This window comes from Gossypium hirsutum, chromosome D01 (assembly GCF_007990345.1).
Source record: "Gossypium hirsutum isolate 1008001.06 chromosome D01, Gossypium_hirsutum_v2.1, whole genome shotgun sequence".
Classification (NCBI taxonomy): domain Eukaryota; kingdom Viridiplantae; phylum Streptophyta; class Magnoliopsida; order Malvales; family Malvaceae; genus Gossypium; species Gossypium hirsutum.
Window position 1 is genome coordinate 10,579,156 of NC_053437.1, and position 13,599 is coordinate 10,592,754.

General features: G+C 31.6%; 2 protein-coding genes across 4 annotated transcripts; both read left to right on the plus strand.

Annotated features, from left to right (window-relative positions):
* The first annotated feature begins 3,186 nt into the window (after nt 1–3,186).
* LOC107922400 (probable tetraacyldisaccharide 4'-kinase, mitochondrial) lies at nt 3,187–7,222 on the plus strand. 3 transcript variants are annotated; one of them, XM_041087011.1, is made up of 9 exons: nt 3,187–3,433; nt 3,551–3,674; nt 4,242–4,475; nt 4,772–4,921; nt 5,067–5,276; nt 5,413–5,472; nt 5,664–5,744; nt 5,833–5,987; nt 6,758–7,222. In XM_041087011.1, exons 1-8 carry the CDS (start codon nt 3,261–3,263, stop codon nt 5,974–5,976), a joined length of 1,176 nt encoding a protein of 391 aa, XP_040942945.1. In that variant the 5' UTR covers nt 3,187–3,260; the 3' UTR covers nt 5,977–5,987; nt 6,758–7,222. The 3 variants fall into 3 exon arrangements, 2 of the variants coding, with proteins under 2 accessions (XP_040942945.1, XP_016707909.1); XR_001691257.2 differs by lacking the exon at nt 6,758–7,222 and having other exon boundaries at nt 5,612–5,744; nt 5,833–5,928; XM_016852420.2 differs by lacking the exon at nt 6,758–7,222 and having other exon boundaries at nt 5,833–6,128.
* Nucleotides 7,223–8,088: 866 nt separating this feature from the next.
* LOC107922402 (GDSL esterase/lipase At5g55050) lies at nt 8,089–10,384 on the plus strand. Its single transcript, XM_016852422.2, has 5 exons — nt 8,089–8,454; nt 9,109–9,242; nt 9,339–9,572; nt 9,648–9,897; nt 10,009–10,384. Exons 1-5 carry the CDS (start codon nt 8,130–8,132, stop codon nt 10,227–10,229), a joined length of 1,164 nt encoding a protein of 387 aa, XP_016707911.1. The 5' UTR covers nt 8,089–8,129; the 3' UTR covers nt 10,230–10,384.
* The last annotated feature ends 3,215 nt before the right edge of the window (nt 10,385–13,599 follow it).

Below are 13,599 nucleotides of genomic sequence, written 5' to 3' on the forward strand. Positions count from 1 at the left end.
CTGGGGGAGACAAAATAGCTAAAATAGGCATTTTTCATGAAATCTAGCAACCGGGAACGGCGGTCACCGTCACTGACAACTGGTGGCCACAGCGGATTGGCGGTGGCTCCCATGGCCGGACATGGAGAGCCTGGAGAGAAAAAATAGAAGAAAGCATTGTTTTTAAAAACAGTAGTGAAATGATTTTTTTTTAAATTTTAACTTAAATAGGTTTGGTGAAACGGCGTCGTTTCATCCAGGCCTAAAATTCCCCTAAATGATGTTGTTTTGGGGCCGACCCAAGATCCGACCCGAACCAGCCCTAGGATCAGCGTGCTTTTCTTGGGGAGATATTTGCACTCTTTGTCCTTCCGCTTTTTAGGTGGTTTTCAATCTGGTCCAATTTCTTTTTTTTTTATTTTTACCTTGTGATTTTGACTTTGTTTCATTTTAGTCCCTTATGGAACGGTGCATTTGAGTGTCTAGGAATAATTTCCAGTTGGTCCCTCCTCTTTTTCACGCGTTACAAGTTAGTCCTTTATTATTTATTTTATTCTGATTTATCCTTTTAATTTCATTTAAATTACAATTTAGTCATTTATTTTTCACCCTTTTGTAAACTATTTCCTTTTATTTATTTATTATTCCTTTTATTTTATTCATTTACTTGCTTATTTACTTATTTATTTATATATTATTCATTTATTTACTTTTTATTTTAATTCCTTTATTCCTTTATTTTTTTATTCCTTCATTTTTTATATTTAATTTTTTCTTTATTTTCTTTTATCAAGTATTTATTTCTGGTTTTCTTTTTTCTTCTTTGTGCCTTTATTATTATTACTATTTTATTATCTATTTATCTATTTATTACTTCTTTATTTTGTATACATACTTAAAAATTAAATTGCTTACATTTTTATTTATTTTATTTATTTGCATATTTGTTGTTCTCGTTATTATTGTTATTATTATCATTATTATTATTTACCTTTCCTCGATTATTTATTATTAGTATTAGAATAATAATTGTAATATGATCTTTGCCACCGTCATTACAAATTGGTGTTTTAAACACTATCATAGTTACATCATTGTCATTTGTTAGTATGACATTTTATATTTTTCATACATCATCGTTTCATTTTTATATGCTTCTCTTTTTATTTTATCTTGTTATAACAATGTCACGAGTTGTGTTTAAATGTACTTATCCGTTTTTATGCTATGCCCAAGTAAGCTAAATACACATTACTTTAAATATTGCATTTTTCTTTGCACAATGCATAAAAAAAGAACAAAATTTTAAATTAAGGTAATGTTCATTATTTTGGAATTAGAAAAGTCGTGTTCTTAACTTACGAAATATGGTTTCTTTCTAAAACCGAGATAGTCGAATATCTATTTTAAAATAAATAAAAAAAATAAGATTTTGGCGTTTGTTCTCGTTTTCGAGGATTTAAGGCATTGTGTCCTAACTTATGGGACATGATTCTTTCTTCTCGATTAACTTGAAATAAGCCATTTTCGTGAAAATTACTTTAGTTAGGTAATGCCTTAATACAAAAAGGGATCACGTTTTAAACTCTTTTCAAATTTTCAATTCTCGACACTAAGACATCAATTAATCAACTAGCTATTATTTTTGGGCGTTACGAGGGTGTTAATCCTTCATCGTGCGCAACCGACTCCCGAACCCATTTCTTGGATTTTGTAGACAAAAAATTATCGTTTTAGTAAATTTAAACTTTTATTAAAATGATCAAATTACGAGGTGATCCGATCACACTCGATAAAAAAAGATTGGTGGCGACTCCCATTTTTGTTTTCAAAATATAAGTCGATTTCAAAAAAAAAGTTTCGACAATATGTAATTATTATAGATTATTTTGTGAATGGAATGTGGATTTTCTTGATTTAAAATGAAATGGTTATTAATATTTTCTTTAAATTCTTGTAATTACATAAATACGGAACATTTATTTTAAGATTTAGTGGGGCAACAACCGTGATTGTAAATATTTTTATGTGTTGGAAATATAGTACTGTAAATAAAAGTGTTAGGATTGAGAGGAAACTAAACTAAGTGTAAATAAATAAAGCAATCATTGTGCCGTGGAAGAATCACTGCTTTAGAGGTGATTTCGTCTTGATCGGTGTAATCGAAAATGGATGTCAACCAGAGTTGTTTATCTCCTTCTATCCTTAAGAACACTAACAAAAGAAAGAAATGTTTTTAGGTTATGTGGGTTTTATAATTTTTTTAAATTGGGTTGGGTTATAAACTTTTAATTTTAATTTAGGTAGGTAAACCTAAATTGATTTAAAGATTTGACATAAACAAATTTTGATTTTAATTTGAATGGACAGATGATTAGAGTTCTTATCATATAGCCATTTAACCTTAACTATATATATATATATATATATATATAGAAAGAAAGAAAGATAGGAATGAATATTATACAAAAATAAAACATTTATGGTCAAAATTATACAAATTGCTATAAACAAATGCTGACGTGTAAGAGTTACCAGTCATGCAAATATTGATAAAGCTCAGTATTTTTGTTCTTATTTTATTATGATGTATGTAGCCCTCAATCTTTGATTCTCCTTAGTCAACTTAGGACGTAATTGCCTAAACAAAATGTGTTTAGTAGAAAAACTAAAAATTATTTTTTGAAAAATGAGAGAAAATTAGAAAATTAGTTTTAAATGGGAAAGTTAAAAACAAAGATTTTAAAGTTTAAATTTAAACTATACATAAATTTAGGACCTTTTTTCATTTTTTATTAACGATAAAAATTTATTCTACTTTTACTAAAAATAAAAATTATATCACTTATGTTTATTTAAATTAATTAATTATTATATTAGTGACACTAATTTATCTAAAAAAATATACCTTAATTTAATTACTTCTTATTTTTTTATTAAAAATATTGAAATATTTTATTTTTTAGATTTTAGATTTTATGGTTTTAAAAAATAAATACTAAATTAACAAAAAGTATGATCCTTGAATGCTAAAAAATTATTTATTTATTTATTTATTAATAATTGTCACATATACACACGAAATTGAACAGAATTATCGTTGGAGATTCAATGTCTAAATTACGAAAATTAAATTTTAAATTTCGTTAAAGTACAGGGACTGTGGGCAAATTTAAACCTTTTGTACGTCATTGACAAAACTACCCTCTATTCCACTATTCCCTCCACGGTTTCCCTCTTCTTCCAGTGTTGTTTAGTGTTCATTCCTTTGGTTGCTAATAATGGAGAAACTGAAGCAAGCAGTGAAAGAGATCGCCTACTACCGACACCAAGCTAAGTTTTCCAAGCTTCATCTCTCGCTTATTCCTTTCCTCTCCTTAGCTTCGTCTCTCTACGGCGCCCTTCTCTATATTCGTCAGTCTCTTTACCGCTCTGGTTTCTTCTCTAAGAACAGGTCCATATGACACACTCCCCCTCATTAATTATATATTAAAGCTTAGTTTGGAGGACATTATCTTCAAGTTAATGATTCGTTTGTTTTGTTTAATTTATTGGGTTTTTGTTTTTGAAGGTTGCCAGTGCCGGTAATCAGTGTTGGGAATTTGACGTGGGGAGGAAATGGAAAGACCCCAATGGCTGAGTTCATAGCTAAACGCTTAGCTGATTATGGAATTTCACCTCTCATTTTGACGAGGGTATTCTGTTTTTTCCTCAATTATTTTCATTTTTGTACTTTTTTTTTGCACTATTCATTGTTGTACTTGATTCTTCATATGGTAGGTTAGGGGGTCTGAATGGGTTTGAATATGAGTCTATTTGGAATTGCATCATCAACCTTTTCAAATAAAATCGGGTCGGGTTGGTAACCTTTTTATTGCCGATTTATGTACTGATCAGGTTGGGTTTGAAGTCTTGTTCCCGGGGGGTTTTTAGGCTTTATGTTGATTTGGGTGCGGATAATTTTGGGTTTCGGTATCGGTATAGGTCCTAACTGGGTAAGGTTGACCCAGGTTTTGGCAACCTTAAGGGATTGGTTTGCTTGCTTTTCAGCCATTGAGATAGTTGGTGCTTTGTAGCTGTAATATTTATATCGGTTTCTTGATGTGGAAGATTGGCCATTGGGTTTAAGTAAGTTTGAGTGGATTCTAATTGTTTTGAGTTTTGAATTTCGATGTTTAGCAGCCAAGAATAGAGCTAACTTTTATCTCGGTTATTGTCACTTTCAATTTGCAATTCCATTATAAAATTTGGTTCTCCTGAAGGGCTATGCCGGTGGAGATGAAGCTAAAATGCTAAAAAGGCATCTACTTGGGGGACCTGTAAAAGTTGGTGTAGGTGCAAATCGGGTGGCCACTGCCAATTTGTTCTTTGAAAAATATGGATATGTAGATTACCGTGGTAGCAAATTCTTTGAGAGAACCTATCTTGACCCAAAAATGGGAAGTCATGTTGGTTCACAAAAAATTGGTGCAGCAGTTTTAGATGATGGTATGCAGGTATGAGTATGACAGTTTCTTTCGTACGCATTGTTCTATTGCATGTCTTATTACGTAGTAATTATCTCTTAGCTAGTTTTTGTATATTAACAAGAAATTATATGGCCAAATAACTTCTCTTGGTAGTTCCCTATTTCTTGCTAAGCTGATGAATTCATTTTTATGCCAGCAGTTCTTGTTTTAGGATTTGATATGCTTTTATATTTAGTTTCTGCATTTCCCTTTATCTGTGTAATTTTTAAGCAAAAAAACATTTATATGCTGATAAGTAATCATCTCATGTGTATGGAAGGCAGCATTGGAGCTTATGTCGTGACCTAGAGATTGTAATGATTAACGGACTAATGCCTTGGGGAAACTGCAAACTACTTCCTCTTGGACCCTTAAGAGAACCTTTAATAGCAATCAAACGTGCCAATATTGCTGTAGTCCATCATGCTGACCTGGTATGATGAACTGATCTTTCAAGTTGTACTTTTCTAAACGATAATTTCTCATTCTTCAATAAAATTTCTGCATATTTTGGCTTATGTTTTTGTAGGTGGACTATGTTAAGGAGTTGACTAAAAGCTCATGCTTAAAATCATGCAGGTGTTGGAACAAAAGCTCAAAGATATCAAGTTAGTGGTTCAAGAAATCAAGGAGTCACTTCCTATTTTTTACACCAGAATGACTCCCTCATATTTCTTTGAACTGAGAAATATAAGCAAAAAGATGCATTTGGGAGCTGTGCTCAATGCAGTTGTCTTATGTGTTTCTGCAATCGGTTCTCCCTATGCTTTTGTGCGGGCGATGGAAAAGGTATTACTATTAATGTTATTTATTTTCCGGTTTAGTTAACATGTGATGCATAATGGAGAGTCTCTTCTCCATCACTTATTTCTTCTCATATTCATCTCTATAAAGGAATTTTACTGTGTTCAATAACTTGCTGCAGATAGGACCATTATTTGTCGATCGATTTGACTTCAGTGACCATTACTCATTTCAACTTAAGGTACAGTGCTCCTCCTTTATTTAAACTTGTCTGGAGACAACTTTAATCTCTTTGCAAGAACAATGGATAAAAGACACAAACCTTATTAGACTCCTAACTGATCATTTTAGTCTGCCGTTTTTCATTCTTTATATCCTAGATCTGTTTTCCATGCAATCATGTTCTGGTTTCGTGATGTCGATGAAACCTAGGATATTCATATGATGAGAGGGCGGCTTAGACAACTCGAGGACAAGTTTGGTTATAAGCCAATTGTTATAGTTACAGAAAAAGTGAGTAACCGAGAAAGCTGGCTTTGATGCATACAGAAGGTTTCTCTTGATACGAATCCTTTAATCATGTTAAACTCTATTATACCAGGACTATGATCGAGACCCTGAGATTCTGAAACATTTGTATCCTTTCAAAGTTCTGGTACTCTGTTCTGAAATGCAGATTATACCTTGTAACGGCTGCAATGAGGATAGCTTCAAGTCGTTATTGAAGGAGCTACTGGAAGTGTAAATGCGTATCAGGTGCAGATTACATTCAGCTTTTAGATACCATAGTAATTGCTTATGCTTTGCATGCTGTGGCTGAAGTTGCTTGAATGAACATTGAACGAATGACACATTCAAAGAGTTTTGAACCATAGTGTTTCGGTTTTGGTTTTAGTATATTTGGTCCAATTATATGAATACCTATTTGATTTCGGTTTTGAGCTTTTAAAAAACTAAAATATTGCTTATTAACCGAATTTTTTTTTAAAAACTAAACTAAACTAAACTGAACCGAACCGAACTGAACTATTATTCATAGTCAAAATTCAGATGGACTGATTTGGACTGTTTTTGGGCCTTCTATCCTAGACACAGTCACCTGTAAGTCGGCCAAGATTTGCTATTTGCCCATGAAGGCCTTGATTTAGGCAATTTAGGTTCAAATTTTTGACTTTGTTAAAGAGTAAATTTTGAAATTACTCGGAACCATTTTTTTAAAGGGTTACTGTATTGAAATCATCGTCTCCAACTTTATCATGTGTATGAAACAATGAATTTTGTACTTTAGGATTTATGAAAATTATGTTAGTTACTACCTTTTTATTTTATTTTGCATTGATTTTGGATTTGGTTAAAAGTATATTTAGTATTAGCACATACCAAATATGTTCATTGCATGTTGGAAATTAATCAAGTAGGGTTAGAAATATCATGAATTTGAATGCTTTTTTTTTTTCATGATTGTAAATATAGTGCTGCCCTTATGGTTCTATTCTTCTGCATAAAAAAATTCCCTTTGAAACAAGAAAAATTAATTGTATTGGCCCTGCACCAAAACAAGACAAATAGCATAGACGCAAAGATTTTGTCGAGTTCTCCAGATATGTAGGAAGAAGACAATCAAGAGGGCTTGAAACAAAGCGTGAACGCAAGTGAGATATAGGTTGAGTCAGTGGTGATCCATTTGGCATCTTTATGTTGCAAAGAGCTCCACGCCTCTTATCCTTTGAAAGCACTCATTTGTGGTGGTACATCAGACCATCAATAGATAAAAACCATGGTCCCATCTATTGTTCATTGAGCTGCGTCAAAGTGTCTCCACTGGCTAGCCTTCCACCAACCAACTTGCCCTTGTGGATCAATGGTTATAGTGGGGGGTTGTGCCAGCTTTCCAATTTCATTTTGTCCATAAAAGAACAATGGTTTTCTTCAATTATAACAGTTATTTGGTCAAATTTCTTGCTTCTTTATTTATTCATTCATGTTCTTCATTCAGCTGACTCCCAACCCTGATAATATATTATATAATTCTATGAACTAGATTATGACACATCATTTAAAATTTTTAGAAATAAATATACCTTCATTTTCAATGATGTGCCATTTTTTGATTCACTGTCCATGCATAAAACTATATAAATTAGAGTTGGAGTCAAATAAGATCAAACATTATAATAGCAGTATTTAATATCTTATGCTTTGCCGGCCTTAAAATTAATTTTTGGGTTAATATATATGATTTATTTGTTCTGTTTTTTTATAGCTAGAATTCATTATAGTAGCTAACAAAGAACCCACACAAATCATTGAATAGCTTCGGAGTTTGGGCATCAATCTATGGCCAAATTAATTGTGTGAACTAAATCTAATTTAAAATGGTTGATTATTAATTAGTATGGGTAATAATCCTAAGAAACTAATTAAAAAGTGGAAAGTAGTTCGAGTATGGGACGGTGCCATTCGATTGCTTATTATGATCTCTATTTCCAGCTTTAAAATAAAATAAAAGTTGAGACATGGAACGTGACCATGAATCAAATGGTAGGAAAATGGAAAATGGGATCCACACCTGAACTGAATGAGTTTGTTCTCTGTCTTACCACTCATTGGGTTCTGTGTGAATCAATTTGGTGGGTTCACACACCATCCAACTCAACTTACACACGCCTACAGCTTTATATTCTTAAAGCATCCCATTCATTCCTTTTTATTTTATTACATAACTTCTTAACATTTTTCATTCACTCTCTATTAATAATTAACATGTTTCATCCACTCTCTATCAATAATCATCAAATTTTTATATTAAATATTTTTTTTATTTAATATAATTTTTTATTCAAAAGAATAGAGCCCCACTCTCTTCCGTCCTCAACCCCACACTGCCTATAAAAGAATATGAAACTCTCACATCTTCATCTCCCCACTTTAAACCAAAGTTTTTTCTTCAATAAAGGAATGGATGATGGTAGAGGTTTTAGGGTGAAGAACTTGATGTTGTTTTTGTTATTCTTTTGTTTATTGAGTTTGAGAATGGAGTTTTCGAGAGCTCAAATGGTGCCGGCGGTGTTTGTTTTCGGGGATTCGTTGGTTGATGTAGGGAACAACAATTACCTTCCGGTTTCCATTGCAAAAGCAGATTTTCCTCACAACGGAATCGATTTTCCAACCAAGAAACCAACGGGGAGGTTTAGTAATGGCAAGAATGCAGCTGATTTGCTTGGTAAGTAATCTTCACAAGTGGGATGAGTTTTTGGATGATAATTGAATTAAGTTTCAATGTAAAGCACTACGAATTTACTGATAAGTAGCCATGCAACATTATAAACTACCCTTTTCTCGATTAAATATTTATCAATTGAATTTTAACTTGATCATCGTAAGTATCGTTGAAGATTTGGGTCAAAATACAATAGTTTATTGCTTTAAAATATTCATAATGTATGCTTTAATAACAATTATGAATTAAAAAAAGAAGAAGAAAAAGGCTGAATCACTTAAAAAGTTAAAAGAGTATTGATGCTCATGTGGGTGGATTGAACGTATAAAAAGTTGAATAAGATTCATAAATAGTAATATTAAAACAAAGCTATATCATTCAGATGCTCATCAGCTTTATCCTTGGTTGAAAATTGTAATTATTTTATTAAAATAATTGATCTGTTTAGTTTACAGATAATGTTTGAAATATTTGTGAATCTCAAAAGTCATTTCAACTCGGAAAATATTTGATTTATTATCTCCCAACTTGAAAGCAACCTACTTTCATTTAAGACACACATGAAATAAGAAAAAACATCTAAGAATTACTTCACCTTTAGTATTAGATTTATTGTATTCACATTGTTCCATTTATATAATATTGTTATTTGGGCAGCCGAAAAATTAGGGTTACCAAGTTCACCACCCTATCTTTCTTTGTTAAAGAAGACAGATGAATCATCATATATAAACGGCGTTAGCTTCGCCTCAGGTGGTGCCGGAATCTTCAATGGCACGGATCAAACTTACGTAAGTCTCTAATAAATGTCATGTGTACGAATCAATTGTTTCTCAAATGTAGCTATATTAGGGTTTGTAGTTTCACATGGTTTGCCAAATTTCTAGGGTCAATCCATTCCTTTGTTAAAACAAGTGGACAACTACATTGTAGTATATAAAAGTTTGGTGCAACAAATGGGACCATCTGGTGCAGAAAAGCACCTTTCAAAAGCCCTTTTCACCATTGTTATCGGTAGCAATGACATGTTAGATTATTTTGGATCGTCTGATCTTAGAAAGAAGAGCGCCCCACAACAATTTGTGGACTTGATGGCCAACACCCTAAAAGGACAACTCAAGGTAACTAATTAAGTGATATTGCGTTGGAAAAAAATAGTGAAACTTGATCCTAAAATTTCACTATTCTTTTGGCAGAGACTATACGAAACCGGTGCACGTAAATTCGTTTTAACTGGTATCGGAGTGATAGGGTGTATTCCTGCAGAAAGGGTTAAAAACAAAACCCATAAATGCAATGAAGAATGCAATTTTTGGTCTGTCAAGTACAATGAAGAGCTGAAGGCAATGTTGAAAGGGTTAAAATCAGAGCGTCAAGGCATAAACTACTCTTACTTTGATACTTATAGTATCATGCAAAATGTCATCCAAAAACCATCTTCTTATGGTATTATACATATAACTTGTGGTTTAATTAATTTATGCAGTTTTTTGGGGGGTCATTTAATTGTTTTAGGTTTTGTTAAAAGGTTTGAGATTTTTCAATTTATGGTTGCAGGGTTCAATGAGATAGAAAGTGCCTGTTGTGGGCTTGGGGATCTGAAAGCTAAAGTCCCTTGTGTGCCCATTTCGAAATATTGCTCCAATAGGAAGGATCATGTTTTTTGGGATCTGTATCATCCAACTGAGGCGACGGCTAGGATTTTTGTGGATACTCTTTTTGATGGCCCTTCACAATACTGTATCCCAATGAATGTTAGGCAACTAGTTTCTGCTTGAACTTATACTCAACTATCAATCGCTTACAGTACTAAGAGAAGTAGATAGTTTGGTTGCGACAACATAATTTTTATGTAACATCACAATTTTAAAAACGATATAACATAAAATAGTTACACGAGTACAATATAAATATACAAATATTTCAAGATTTATATGACGTCATTTATTAGCATATCAAAATTTATGTCAAATACATGAAATACTAAACAGAACATTAACGTCACAAAAAAATATAAGAATCTCAAATCCAATTAATGCATGTTAAGCTGTTTAGTTATTAAGTTCTATCGCAATTCAATATAGGAACCACACTTTTATATTAAAAGATATAGATTATTCAGCTCTAAGCTTTTCTCTTTAATAAACCAAGTAATAAATTTAGTTGCCCTCTCAATCTCGATATAAAATTTATTAGAACCTTCGATTTGTTCTATGTTCAATTTGATGTTCAAACAGATGTTTGAACAAAGGTTTGTGCAGATCCGTTTATGCACATCAACACAAGAAGCAAAACAATGAGAAAAATAAGCACAAATCCAAAACACGAGTCAAAGAGATAAGTAAAGAGAGAATCGACAGATGATATTTGTTAACACAGTTTGAGTTTCCCAATCCTATTCTACAGAGCCTTGCTTAGAGAATGATTTCATTCAACAATTCAGCCAATACAACTCTTGGTTTAAGCCTAACCTACCCCCTTCCATGGGATAACTGCAACCCCAAAATTGAACTTGAATTGTTACAACTCTCTCCCCAAATACCTCACATTACATATCTCTCTCCATAAAAATATCTAAACAAGTAGTGTCTAACACACTAGCATAAAAATCCCTTTAGCAAAGTTTTGATAGACATAAAACTTAGTAAAAGGCTGAATATATCTCTTAAAATATCTTCAAAAATTATCCAAAATAAAACTTTATCATCTAAGATAAACCAATAGCTTAATCACCAAATAAATAGCTTAAATGATAAGGATAAGGATAATGCTTGAGATGAGATTGTCAATCCCTCTTTCTACTCTTCCAAATTTCAATCAGCGTCATTCAAGATATAATAAAACATGGCATACGAATATGTAATAGTCCGTTTTCAGTGGTGTTGAAAATAATAGTTTCGGAACCCCGTTTTCTGATGATCAAATCTGTAAATATTATTAATTAATATTTACGAGTTAATTTTAGTATTATATTAAATTTTGGTTTGACAATTTTGTTAATTAGATAGTTAGTTAAGATACAAGTATTTTGACCCGAAAGTCAATGGTATCGAAGACGGTGGTCTCGGAACCCCATTTCTGACGAGCGAGCCCGTAAATATTATTATTTAATATTTTCAAGATTAATATAAAGTTTAATTAAAATTTAGTTTATTAATTTTTCCATTTAGTTAGTTAATTAGAGTACAAGAACAAAATTATAATAGTAAAGTTTAATCGCTAGAGATTTTTAATTATTAAAGGACTAAAATAGTAATTAAACCAAGGTTTGAAGTGGAAATATCCCCACTTTAGTTGATAGTGGACAGTTGGTGGCATTCGTCCGCATAAAATTTATTAAATTATGTTATAATTATAATTAATTATAACTAATAAAGTGTATGTTATGTCATAAAATTAAAGAAAAGAAAAGCCATCCAAATCCATTTTAGCTTTCTTACACCGAAGCTCAAAAGAAAACAATCAAGAAGCCATTGTTGAATGCTTCTAAACAATCCGCCTTTGCATGATAAGGTAAATCGAACCTCTTTTTTTGTAAATTTTATATTTTGTGATTGTTATAGCTCGATTTAGCTAACTTGTGTGTCAATTTTCGAAATTGTTAACATTTATAAATGATACCATTGATGAATGCTTGAAATTTTAATTTTAAATTGTTAGTTTGTAAGTTTAAAAGTGAAAAAGGACTAAAAGTAAGAATTGATAGTTTTGAACTTAGAGACTAAAGTGTAAATATTTCAGATTTGGTACAAAATTTCTATAATTATAGATAATATAGGTTTATAGAAGGATGAAATTGAATTCGTATTGAAAAACAAAGCTTAAATATGAAAGATATAGCTATTTCAGTTTTAAGGACTAAATTGAATAAAATAAAAAAAACTTTAGGAAACTTTCAAAAAGTGAAATTGAACTGACTTATGGATATAATAGACTGTTAAAAGATGTTTAAAATTGATAAATTGTAATGAATTATTATAGATCAGGATTTGAATAAACTAAAAGATAATTGAAGAAAAGATAAATTTGCGGATTAGTCTTAGATATTTCATTTGTTGTTGTTTTTGTCAGGTAAGTTCATACAGGACTTACTTTATTAAATCATGTTATGTATGTATTATATTGTTTTACTTTTTAGTTTGAATTGTTAGGCAAATAATGTCTTTTAGTATCAAAGGGACTAAATCGTAAACATGAAATAAATGACTAATATGAATTGATACATGATAATGATTAAATGTGAAATTGATATATGATTGATTAGTATGTTTATGATGATGAAATTTTTACTTTGATTTTTTAAAAGTTTAATATATCCTAAACTCGTAGTTTATCTGGAAAATTAAAAGAAAAGGAAAACAACTTACCCTAGCCATGGGAGGGGCTGTAAACGATGATGCTACAGGGGAGGAATGGGCGACAGAGTAGTCAAAGAAGGGAAGGGATGGTGAGTAGGCAAGCGAGCAACGATCATTGAGGGAGTGGATGGAGTAGTCAAATGAAGAACAGACATGAAGCCAAAGGGATAGGGGAGAAACTAGGGGGTTGGCAGGGGCCTCGACCCCCCTAAAATGGACAATTTTCCATTTAGGCCCTTTAAAATTTTTAAAATTTAAACTAGTAAAGATAAAATTACACTTTGACCCCCTAAAAATATAAAAATTTGATTTAATCCTTTAAAAATTATAAAGATATAGGCTATTAAAACGATGAAATTGTATTTTTGCTATCGTAAAAATTACAATTTAATTTTTCCCCCTAAAAAATTTTTCTAGTTTTGCCTTTGTAAAGGGAGTGGCCAACCGAGCAACGAAGGGCAAGCGGTGATGGATACAGTCATTAATGGGAGAAATAGGAAGTGGATTCAATAAGAAACAAAATGTACTCTTAGTTTAGTGCAAAATTAAAGTACAGAGCTATGACACAATATGTGTGTATCAACAATTGAGTGAAGTCAGTTTAGAAACTACATTGTTGGCAAAGTTGTGGTGTATCAGCAGATGCTAGCAATAGCAGTTAACAAAAGCAACTAAATAACTACTATTAGTTAGCCTCAACCAACTATGAATTAGTTATAGTTTCTTGTATAAATAAACAAGCTATGTATCTCAAAAGTCAGGCTTTAATTCAAGATTTCATTCAATTCTT